The sequence below is a fragment of the Periophthalmus magnuspinnatus genome, chromosome 20 (genome assembly GCF_009829125.3).
Source record: "Periophthalmus magnuspinnatus isolate fPerMag1 chromosome 20, fPerMag1.2.pri, whole genome shotgun sequence".
Lineage (NCBI taxonomy): Eukaryota > Metazoa > Chordata > Actinopteri > Gobiiformes > Gobiidae > Periophthalmus > Periophthalmus magnuspinnatus.
The window spans coordinates 13,367,863-13,378,514 of NC_047145.1; the positions used below are offsets into that span (position 1 = coordinate 13,367,863).

The 10,652-nt window shown below is 40.7% G+C and overlaps 2 protein-coding genes across 3 annotated transcripts; one reads left to right on the forward strand and one right to left on the reverse strand.

Moving 5' to 3' along the window:
• Window positions 1-348: 348 nt before the first annotated feature.
• Window positions 349-6,252, forward strand: si:ch73-173p19.1 (uncharacterized). Of its 2 annotated transcripts, XM_055229940.1 has the most exons (18): window positions 352-380; window positions 487-686; window positions 1,088-1,194; window positions 1,283-1,410; window positions 1,488-1,648; window positions 1,728-1,883; window positions 1,955-2,414; window positions 2,511-2,609; window positions 3,063-3,153; window positions 3,411-3,619; window positions 3,702-3,944; window positions 4,022-4,120; window positions 4,241-4,434; window positions 4,509-4,683; window positions 4,749-4,905; window positions 4,996-5,149; window positions 5,222-5,333; window positions 5,402-6,252. In XM_055229940.1, the coding sequence occupies exons 2-18, from the start codon at window positions 666-668 to the stop codon at window positions 5,575-5,577; spliced, it is 2,742 nt and encodes a 913-aa protein (XP_055085915.1). In that variant the 5' UTR covers window positions 352-380; window positions 487-665; the 3' UTR covers window positions 5,578-6,252. The 2 variants fall into 2 exon arrangements, with proteins under 2 accessions (XP_033841666.1, XP_055085915.1); XM_033985775.2 differs by having other exon boundaries at window positions 349-686.
• A 265-nt stretch (window positions 6,253-6,517) lies between these two features.
• On the reverse strand, window positions 6,518-10,499 carry abcf2b (ATP-binding cassette, sub-family F (GCN20), member 2b). The gene is made up of 15 exons (XM_033985778.2): window positions 10,408-10,499; window positions 9,560-9,700; window positions 9,197-9,409; window positions 8,945-9,127; window positions 8,663-8,834; window positions 8,476-8,571; window positions 8,305-8,407; window positions 8,078-8,173; window positions 7,810-7,929; window positions 7,649-7,738; window positions 7,466-7,576; window positions 7,311-7,373; window positions 7,107-7,235; window positions 6,786-6,989; window positions 6,518-6,706 (listed from the first exon to the last, which is right to left on the reverse strand). Exons 2-15 carry the CDS (start codon window positions 9,696-9,698, stop codon window positions 6,587-6,589), a joined length of 1,839 nt encoding a protein of 612 aa, XP_033841669.1. The 5' UTR covers window positions 9,699-9,700; window positions 10,408-10,499; the 3' UTR covers window positions 6,518-6,586.
• Window positions 10,500-10,652: the final 153 nt, after the last annotated feature.

The following is a 10,652-nucleotide window of genomic DNA, read 5'->3' on the forward strand; positions in this document are numbered from 1 at the left end:
CCAGCCCCGCCGTGCCCCAGACACAAAACCGTTTCACTGCGCCTGCGTATTTAATATTGATATGAATCATAGAGGATGTCTTTTCATTTTTATTTTAATTTTAGGCCACGCAAACCAGAAACAAGGCCGAGGTTTGTTTCAGAGAGCAGCAATACAAATCCTTTTGCATTAGACTAATATCACCAGGCCAAGTAAAAAAGAAGTATCAGAAAACCACAAGTCGGAATTACAAATTACTTTTCATTCAAGGCAAGCATGTGGAGGTAGAAGTTCGTTCTCTACAGTAAATAATGCACTGCATCATGATTTGGATCCAGGAGTAGAAAGAGCGAACCCTGCTGGCGTGTTACTGTTACTGCTGAATGAGAGGTTGTCCATGGGTACGCCTGTCAAACGTTGTAACTTAACTTCTCACAACTTAATGTCTCAATTATGTAGACGCTGGTGTTGATTAATTAAAAAATATATAAACGTCTCTTTTTTTAGGGTGCGCTGATGACCGATTTGGACATGCGCAGCTCGTTGTTGTTGATCCGTTTGTTGGTTCAGTAAAAGGGGGAGAGGTCAGTGTGGTTAGCTGCTTGACTTCTCCGTAGTAAAAACTAAGTTCTTAATTCTAATGAAACTGACTTCCGTGTCTGTTTATTAATCGCTTCAACACCGCCATGAGTACCAATGACTCCCCGGTAAGGATCAACCTGCAACTTTACTTTTAGAACGAATGTATTTGACAAGATATTAGCTCTTAGCTCAGTAAGCTAGCCGCAATGCTAACACCGTTTGTTGTTGACAGTGTATAGTTCTCACACTGACCAAGACTGATTAACTGACTTATGCTGCTCAATTTGTTAACACTTATATTTTGTTTAAAATGGGTCACAATATCGGCATAGTGTCTACAGTTAAGTTGGCTGTAAACTTTGCGCTCGGATAAAATAAAATATGGAGGTCAAAAAATTTAACTGTAAATGTGTCTCTGTCGTTGTCTTCTGCTTTAGTCCGCACTCCGTATCAATTGAGATATCAGATATTGTCATTCATCCATTTTGGTGATGATCACAACATGATACATGTAATTATCTTTCAGACGATTGGGGATTTTTTCCTCGTTCTCAGTGAGATGGGCTTTACCGAAGAGCAGATTCAGGCAGCAGTTCAGACAGGACATTTGTCTGTGCCAGAGGCAGCTGAGTGGTAAGATCTTCATAGCTCATGAATATATAGACTTTTGAACAAAATAAATGTAAACACTTCTCACACATTCTCTCACTGTTATTGACAGGCTCCTTCAGGGTCAATCACCAAGACACAGGTTAACGCAGCAACCATCACGACCTGCTGAGACCGCATTCTCTGCATTTAACCCCCCCAAACAAGTGTCAGGCACCAATGCATCTCCAAGTGACAGTAGTAAGATTCAGAGCTCTAACGAATTCAATCAAATTTTCAGTGTTTAATAAAAATTATGATCAATGATTTTGTCTTAGCATATCCTTCATTGGTGTTGAAATCATCACAATCTTGCAACTTCTCTTCGGAACCATTGCAAGTTGAGTCCCGCATAAAACAGGACAAAAGTGACTTTGAAGAACAACAGAGGCAACGTGTTGCACAGGAGGCCAGAGAGCAACGAAAGCAAAAGAAGCAGGTCAGGACTAAAGACCTACTATACTTTTCAATACACTTAATAAGGGGCATCTTATGACAACTTTTATTATTTGTATTAGGAACGTGAATTAGTCTTGAAAAGAATAGCTGAGGATCGAAAGACATTACAGGTGAAGAATCAGACTGCCCCTGTGTCAGAGGCACCCCTGAGTACTAATGAAGGTCAGAAGCTGGGTGGAAAAATTCAGACCAGTGTGGAAAACTGCATTCTTATGGTGAGATTGACAAATTAATATATATATTTTTTACTCTTTCATAATAATAATAATTTAAAACCTTCCTTCAGATTCGGCTGCCCTCTGGCGAGTCAATGCGTGAACGGTTCCCTGCAGACGCTTCTTTACGCAGCGTTGTTGAACATATCAGCGGGCGCCACCCCTCCCTCACCTCCTTCTCACTTCTTCAGGGATTCCCGCGGAAACGCTTTGGGGAGGCAGAGCTTGCTTGCTCCTTGCATTCTCTAGGCCTCACTCCTAGTGCTGCACTTTGTATTCAGACCACTCCACCGGAAACACCTCAGGAGCCCCCCAGCTCAGTCAATCCACCAGCTGCAGAGCAGCAAATCTTCGCATTTGCTGAGCCCTCACCACCCCAAATCCCTGATCAGGACAGGCTCCCTGATCAGGACAGGCACCCAGATCCTGCTGTGCCCCCTCTATTGCCAAACCAGCTTTGGGAAGAAGCCGTGAACTATGCAGGGATACCTGACATGGGCCATTTACTTTCTGGTCCTTCACACAGTTGGGGTAAATGCTTTATACCGTTAAATTATTTTTAATGCTTGTAGAGTATTCTTTTTTCCATTTATATTAATTTTTCAAGAAATTGTAATGACATTTCAGGACGAGGCCAGAGGTTGGTTCCTGGAGATGCTGAAGAAGCTGCAGAAGTAGAGGCTGTGGTCCAAGAAGGAGAAAGAGAGCCATATGACATGCTGAATGGTACAACAGCTGGAGTTTTATGTGCAACTCTGCTCTCATTTCACTTCTGAGTTATGATCACAATGTACATTATTATACAATCCGTATACAGACCAACTGATTTATAAAACATGTAAAAACTGATTACGATTAGGACATATTTAGATGAATGCCCCTTTCTGTTAAACATACAGAACAAGGGGTCAGCCTTTCAAGTGTGTGTGGAAAAGGTGGCTTTTATGTTCTTCAATCAACCAACATGTGGTGGTTCAAATTGTGTGTAAGGCCAGTGCTTATTTCTAGTGGAGCTGTAAATTACCTGAAAGCAAGATGATTTCTCTAGTGGTGATTTGAGGTGTGGAGTGTATTTCAGCAGCCAGCCTGCAAAGCTCTTACTAAAGGAATTCCTGTTTAATATGAATATGTGTATGTTAAATATTATTAATTACAACTTGTGCTTGGATGTTTCGTCAGGATGGCCAAGGTTGCCTTTCTTCCAAGAAAACAGGGTTCATGGAGGATTTGAGCCTAGACATCAATGGCCAGACCAAGGCAACCGTCTTAGGTGAGTGGCTGGACAAAACAAAATTTGTCTGCAAAATGTTTACACTATGTCAAAAAATTACTAAAGTAATTATGCTATGCTTGCTTCTTAATTAGATGAATTGCTTACAACAGTAAGAAATATTTTTGAACTTGTGGTTGGCTGTAGATGAATCCAGTTTTTATACATTACGAGCAAAGCTACAAGGTTTACAAACAGACAAACTAGTTATTGTAAATATTGAATCATTCTTACAGTGTGGTATGTGTTTGTTAAAGGGAGGAGCCCCTGGAGCAGGCTGTGGATGGCCCAGTGGCACCTGTAGCAGCTGGTCAGGCTGCAGTGGAGCGACTCCAGCGTGCAGCTCAACAGAACGACGCACATGTCTGTCAGGGGCAGCCATCACCCCCTAAACGGGCGTTTAAAACTCCCAGTGTGCAGTCGCTGTGTGCCTTGGCCGCCCGAGCGGCTGTTAGCGTTATGACTGGTACAATCTGCTGGATATGACACTTAACACTTATGTACTGTATATCTGATTCACAACTACCCTTCCACTTGTTCTTCTCCAGCTCCCAGTATGCAGTACAGCAGCAGTCTGGCAGGGCTCACCCCAGATTTGGCAGAACTTCTGCTCGAGCACATGTCTCGTGAGCGCCTCTTGCGCCCACGTACTCTGGAGCTATTTTTTGGTTGTCCATTGCGGCGGTTTGTACTCAACTGCTACCCTTATTCGACCAATGAGCTTCTGCGACAGCTACGAGCTTTCACAGCTTTGAAACATCTCAGTCTGATCAACTCTCCACTCATCACTGGTAAATCTTCAATTTTAGCAAATACCTGCTGCTTGTTTGTGTGATAGTAGTTTTTGTAATCTTGTATTTTCTCTTAGATTCTGGATTATCAATTCTGCCTAGCTTGGTCAAACTGCAATATCTCAACCTAGCCTCATGTAGCAAACTGACTGATGCTTGTCTGCAGCATATCACAGGTTAATTTTTCTGCCTTATTTTTTATCATTGGGTAAATGTCCATACTGTTCTGTTTTTATTCTCTATTTCAAATATATTTGTATAGAAATATCGTGCAAAAAATAAATTTTCTCTTATAGGTTTAAAGAGTTTGTATTTCCTGTCTTTGGACCAGACCAAAGTAACAGATAGTGGAATGGTGCTTTACCTTCAGTCGGCCCCCTCCTGTCTGTCTCAGCTCAGCCTCAATCAGACCACTGTTACTGAGGTCACTCTGGAAGCATTGACTTCATTTGTGCCTCAGCTGCGAGTCTTGAGCATCAAACAGACGAAGGTGAGGACCTCTGTCAAACATGTTCAAACATGCTCATTTGTGGTGGTCTTTCTCATGCTGGGTGTTGTTTCCAGGTTAGTCAAGTGACTGCTTTGTCACAAATGTGTAATCTTCAGACACTCAGTCTGGATGGCACTGGTGTGACAGAGACATCGCTGGAACACCTTAGGAACCATCCCTCTCTCTCTTCCCTCAGTTTGACAGGGATCCATGCAGTGGATGGGAATCATACTTTACAAATCATCTCAGGTTTATAGATGTAGTTTTAAGACAGTGTGAATGTAGATGAATTTTAATGTGTTTTTTTTTCCTAGGCCTAAAGCTGACTCATCTAACTCTTCCCGGGCGGCACTGTGTGACTGATAGTGGGATGTCGGCTCTGTCCAGGCTGACTCTGCTCTGTGAGCTTGACCTGACGGACTACACTCATGTCACAGACCAAGGAGTCCGCCATCTCTGCACTTTGACCAGGTCCCTTTTTCTCTTTTAAACTTTTTGTGGCCTCTAATAATGGGTTTGGCTTTTGTGAAGAGTTTTTAATGTATATTAATTTATTGTTAGGTTGAGAAAATTGTCGCTTAGCAATACTCAGGTGTCAGATGCAGGTCTTCCCTTTCTGCAAGGCCTTCAGGAGCTGCAGGATTTGTGTTTGGACCGAACAACAGTCACCAGCCAAGGAGTAGCAGACCTTATAGTGCATTTACCACTCCTTCAGGTGATTAATTCTTGATTTATGGTAAATTTGGTTATCTTTTTGGTATTTTGTGGCAATTTGTTGTTTGTTTAGGTGCTGGGTTTAGCTAGCACACATGTTGGAGACAGTGTGGTGAGAAAGGGTCTCATTCGCTGTAATCAGCTGGTAAAGATCAATTTGAGTCGCACAAGAATCACAGACCAAGGTATTATTCCTCATTTATGTTTGTAATACATTATTTTCATGTATTCATTACTTTTTTTTTTGTTTCAGGGCTGAAAGTTCTGAAACGCATGAATCTGGCTCAGGTGAATCTGGATGGGACCGGTGTGACACTCTCTGGCATTGCAAATCTCCTCTCTCTCACCAACATAAACTGTATTCGAGCAAGCAACACTCGTGTCATTCCACCAGATGAGGTCTCTGACGAGGAGTTTGAAACGAACTAAAGATGCCTTGCCTTCATATAATATTTGAAGCTCAGAGCAGTCCTTGCACTCATTTTAGTCGGTTTGTACCATCATGCACACCACCAGGTGTAAGGTGGAGTGGAGTTGGAGTCTTGCACTGTTTTATATAATTACTCAGTTTACATAGATTGTAATGCTTCCTGGTGAACTTGCCTACATAAATTCATTTTGTAAATGTGTCAGATTTAAGTTTAATGCTTTGTTTTATATCCTGACGTTAGTTTGCCATTTCAATTTTAGTAATGAACTCTAATCCTTTTAATCAGCTTTGAATCTTGAAGGAAAAATCATGTTTGAGTGGTGTAATCCCGGCAGATTGTTAGTACATGTAAAAGATATTTGCAATAAGACTGTAAAAACTTGTTTAAAACTGTTTCAATTTTGTAGTTGTTTCAGCTGTTTTAGAGCTGCTCAGATGCTGTTGAAGTATTTGGTCTCCCCCTGCTCAGTTTTGCACTACAGATTTACATTTAGTTTGGTCCTTTTCACTCAGTCTAACTTTATGCTCAAACTATGCAGTTGATGTCATAATCCAAAGGAACTGTACTTGTTGCCAATCAAAATAAAACTAAAATTAGACTGGTAGTTCTTTTGAATTAAACTGTGACCCCATATTACGCAAAATGAGACAATTTCAGACAAATCTTTTATTGCATTACATGTTAAATAAGGTGTATTTGCTCTTTTTACACAAAGTCAACTTTTAAATATCATAAAACATGACCTAAAAGCTGATTCATACATGATGTGATAAAACAAATGGAAAAAAAAACATTATGAAGACAGCACTACACTGCATTCCATATGTACCCAGATGTTTATGATAGTTGACCAATTGAGTAACCTGGAAAGGAATGGAAGGACAAGGTTTAGCACAATGAAGTACTGCCCAAGACTTATTGAATAGGAAGTGTCCAAGTAGATGCATAAAAGATGTTTATTCAGGACAAATGAGTCTAGGTTTAAACCCAGATGGAAAGCCAAGACTTCAAATATCATGCGCTTGCTGTTTCTCAATCTTGGATTTCAAATGTTCCTTGTATGCCAAGATGTCCCTATTCCACTTGGTGATAGTTTGCTTTTCACACACCCATATCTCCTGAGCCACCTATTAAAAAAGGGCAAAAACAGACATTTACTATTTAACCAACTCAAGACTTGGTTGAACCATGAATGTATGCATTTACCTGCTGAATGAGTCGGAAGTCGTGGCTAACAAGCATCATTCCGCCTTCAAAGTCATTGATCGCATCTGCCAGTGCATCAATGGTTTCTATGTCCAAATGATTCGTAGGCTCATCAAGGAACAGCATGTGCGGGTTCTGCCAGGCCAGCCAAGCAAAACAAACCCTGCATTTTTGACCATCTGACAAGTTCCTGATGGGACTGACCTGGGTTTATAAGGCAGACATTTTCACTATCCAAGAGCAATTTAAAAAGGCAACAGTACATTTGCACCATTTGGAAAATACATAGGACCGCCTTTGGACAGAGCTCCACCTTCTTACCTGTTGTTTTCCTGTCAGACCATAACGCCCGATGATCTTTCTCATCTCTTCCTTCTCTTTGATCTCAGGGAAACATTTCATCATATACTCAAGAGGAGACAGGTCCAGCTCCAGTTGTTCTGTGAGATGCTAAAAGAGACAAATTTGTAAAACTGCTGTAGTAATTACTAGCTTTGTTTTGTTTCTTCCTGCCATATGCATTACCTGGTGGTATCTCCCAATCTTGACGTGAGAATGTTTGCGAATCATGCCATCAGAGGGTAGGAGCTACAACACAGGCACAGACGCGCACACACACACACACACATAATTATATTCAATGACAATGATGCAAATTGCTCGAAAAAAAGTGTACCAACCTCTCCCATTAAGAGTTTCAGAAGTGTGGACTTCCCAGCTCCATTGGGCCCCACAAGAGCCACTCGCGTATCCAGATCAATACCAAACTCGAGGTTTTTATAGATGTACGGCTGAAATAATTTTAAAGAAGTTATATTCACAGAAAGATGGAGATAACTAGTGATCTTAAATTTTCCACTTACTGTGTTGTTGCTGTACTTGAAGCTCACATTTTGAACCATGATTACAGGTGGAGGAATCTTCCCACAGGGAGGAAAATAAAATGACAAAGTCTGTTGGAGAGACACTTTTGTAAGAAACTCGTAACTTGGTCTTTATTTAACAAAACTGTCTGTTACATTACCTTGTCATTCACAACTTTTTCAGTTAAACCTGAAGCCACCATTTTTTGCAGAGTTTTCTCTTTGCTTTGTGCCTGTCGTGCCAACTTAGCAGAGCCATGGCCAAATCTGGCAATGTAATTCTAGGAAGAAAAAAGGTAAATTCCTAATTACAAAAAAGTAAATACTAATTATTTCTGCTGCAATCAAAGTATGAGATAGTAATGTTTTTTTATTATTAATTTATGAAGTATTCGCCTTCTATGGAATGAATACTAAAACCATGATTACCTTCATATGTGCTATCTGGTCCTGTTCCCAGTTGAAGCGCTTCATTTGGTTCTCCTCCAGCTCTTCTCTGGTTTTTACATACTGGTCATAGTTACCCTTAAAAGTAAAAATAGAGTTCCATGGTCATCATGAGACTAATCACAGACCACTGCTATTAATAGAGCAGCTCCCTTTTTTATAGCATCATATTTTTGGTTACAGAAATAAAAACTGGCACTTTTACTTACAGTGTAGTATTTGAGCTTTCTCTGGTGCAGGTGAATAATGTTGGTACAGACACCATTGAGAAAATCTTGAGAATGTGAAATCAGGACAAGGATTCGCTTAAAGCTAAAGTAAAATGAAAATTAACATAAGCCTTCTTACAATATTTTATTAAAAATATGGTTTAAACCTACGATTTGAGCTCCTCTTCCAACCATACACAGGCATCCAGATCCAAGTGGTTTGTGGGTTCATCCAGCAGTAACATGAAGGGCTTGATAAAAAGTGCTCTGAAGAGATAAAAGTATGCAGGAGTCTTAAAGAAAACATAATAAATTTAAATAATTTAATAAAATAAAGTCACAAATCCAAAATGAGTACCTGGCCAGAGCAACACGCATTCTCCACCCTCCACTGAAGTCCTTGAGCTTCTTGTGCTGCATGATAGGGCTGAAGCCTAAACCATGGAGGATCCGGGACGCTCGGACTTCTGCCTGATCTGCATCCAACTCCTCCAAACGCTCATACAGCTCCATCAGCTTCTCACACTCCGCTTTATGGACAAGAACAGATTCAGGTTTGCTACACTGTACAAAATCCACATGACTAATTGTGGAGACCAGTTTGATAGCAGTTTGCTGTCAGACACAAATTTTCACTCACAGTCCTCATGAGCAAGTCGCTCCGCCTCCTTTTCCAACTTGATTCTCTCTTCATCCACCTCCATGACACACTGCAATGCTGTCTTTTCACTAGGAGCCATCTCACGGCTCAAGTGATAAATATCTATGTGCTCTGGAATGGGAATCTCACGATGTCCAATGGCCGACAATAACATGGACTTTCCTAACAAAACACAATAAAAAATCAGAACTTCAGTACCCCCAGATAGATATAAGTTATATAAATATGTACCTGTGCCATTTAGGCCAATAAGCCCATATCGTCTGCCGGAGTTGAGTTCAAGGCTGGTGTCTGACAGTAGCTCCATCCCATGGAAAGTGAGTGACAGGCTGCTGATGTGGACATCAGTGCTGTTAGGGTGTGAGGCAAGGACTCCCGTGACAGCCCGTGCCTCAGTCTTTTGCAGTTCAAATTCATCTAGTTCTTTTGTCAACTCATTAATACCTGTAAAATTAATACAATGGTTTACCGATTTACTTTTCATTGTGGAAAAATGTATATTGTATACATTTATATACAAAGTATATAAATTATAAAATACATGGAAGATTGTCAGTTGTGCTTCAAATACATGTAACAAAGGACATCACTTACCATTGCTTTCTGCTCCATTCTCTTGAGCCTCAGGTTGTTCGCTTTCACCATTCACATCTTCAGGTTTCTTAGTGCGTTGCCGGGCCTTGGCTGCCTCCTTCTTCTTGGCAGCTTTCTTCTTGGCCAAATCAGACGGCATGACTGTACAACAGAATAAAGTGCAATAAAAGGTAACATATTTTTAAATGAACCATACAACTTCGGAAGGACTTGGGTCATTGATAGACAGAGTTGTTTTATTACAACATCCGATCTTGATGGAAATTCTCACAATGGCATTGATTACGTAAAGTAGCGTCATGGATACAAGACTGCGGCTATCGGAGTTAGTCCGCCAAAACCAAACAAATGTCTAATGCCATAAGTCATGTAGTTAACGTAATTCAAGAGGACCATTATCCTTATAAGAATACTTGGTATCAATCCAACTTTGACGCACACTGGGCTCACTGTATCAAACTAGCGTGTAGCTAACGATGGATAAAGGCCTAATACCCATTGACAAGTGCCATTAACGATACACGTTGATTAAATGGACGTGAAAAAAAACAATAGTAGTATTAAAAATTAAATGTGTCGTCCAAAATATATTTCATTTATTCACCCAGATTTTATCAACAGCAAACTAAAACGTTAGCCACAACGCTAGGTTATGCTAACCGGTTTAGCTGCGGCAGGCCTGGGCTGAAGCCATGGATCTATTGAAATAACGGCTGAAGCTCGGCTTACTTGATGAAAGGCTAGCACAAACCGCGACCATAAAGGCCTTTTAGACTTGAAATACAATACTATAACCTCAAATTATTTCCAGTAACTGTCACTATTACACAGTATAAAGCGCATCTTACCTAAACGATCGAGTGGGAGCACACCGTGATCTCGTGTTCACTTTTTGCCGGGTGCGTGTGCCGCGGCCAAACCAGCAGACAAGCCATATATGGTCTTAAAGGGCGGGTTAGAATGACCTTAGAAGGATTTGCGGGGCGGGAAGGATAGCCATATATGGTTAGGAAGGGGGGTCTAATGCTACTTCTCCAAAGACTGCAGTGAATGACCATTTAAGAGTTAGGTCACATTTCTATCTGAAATAATA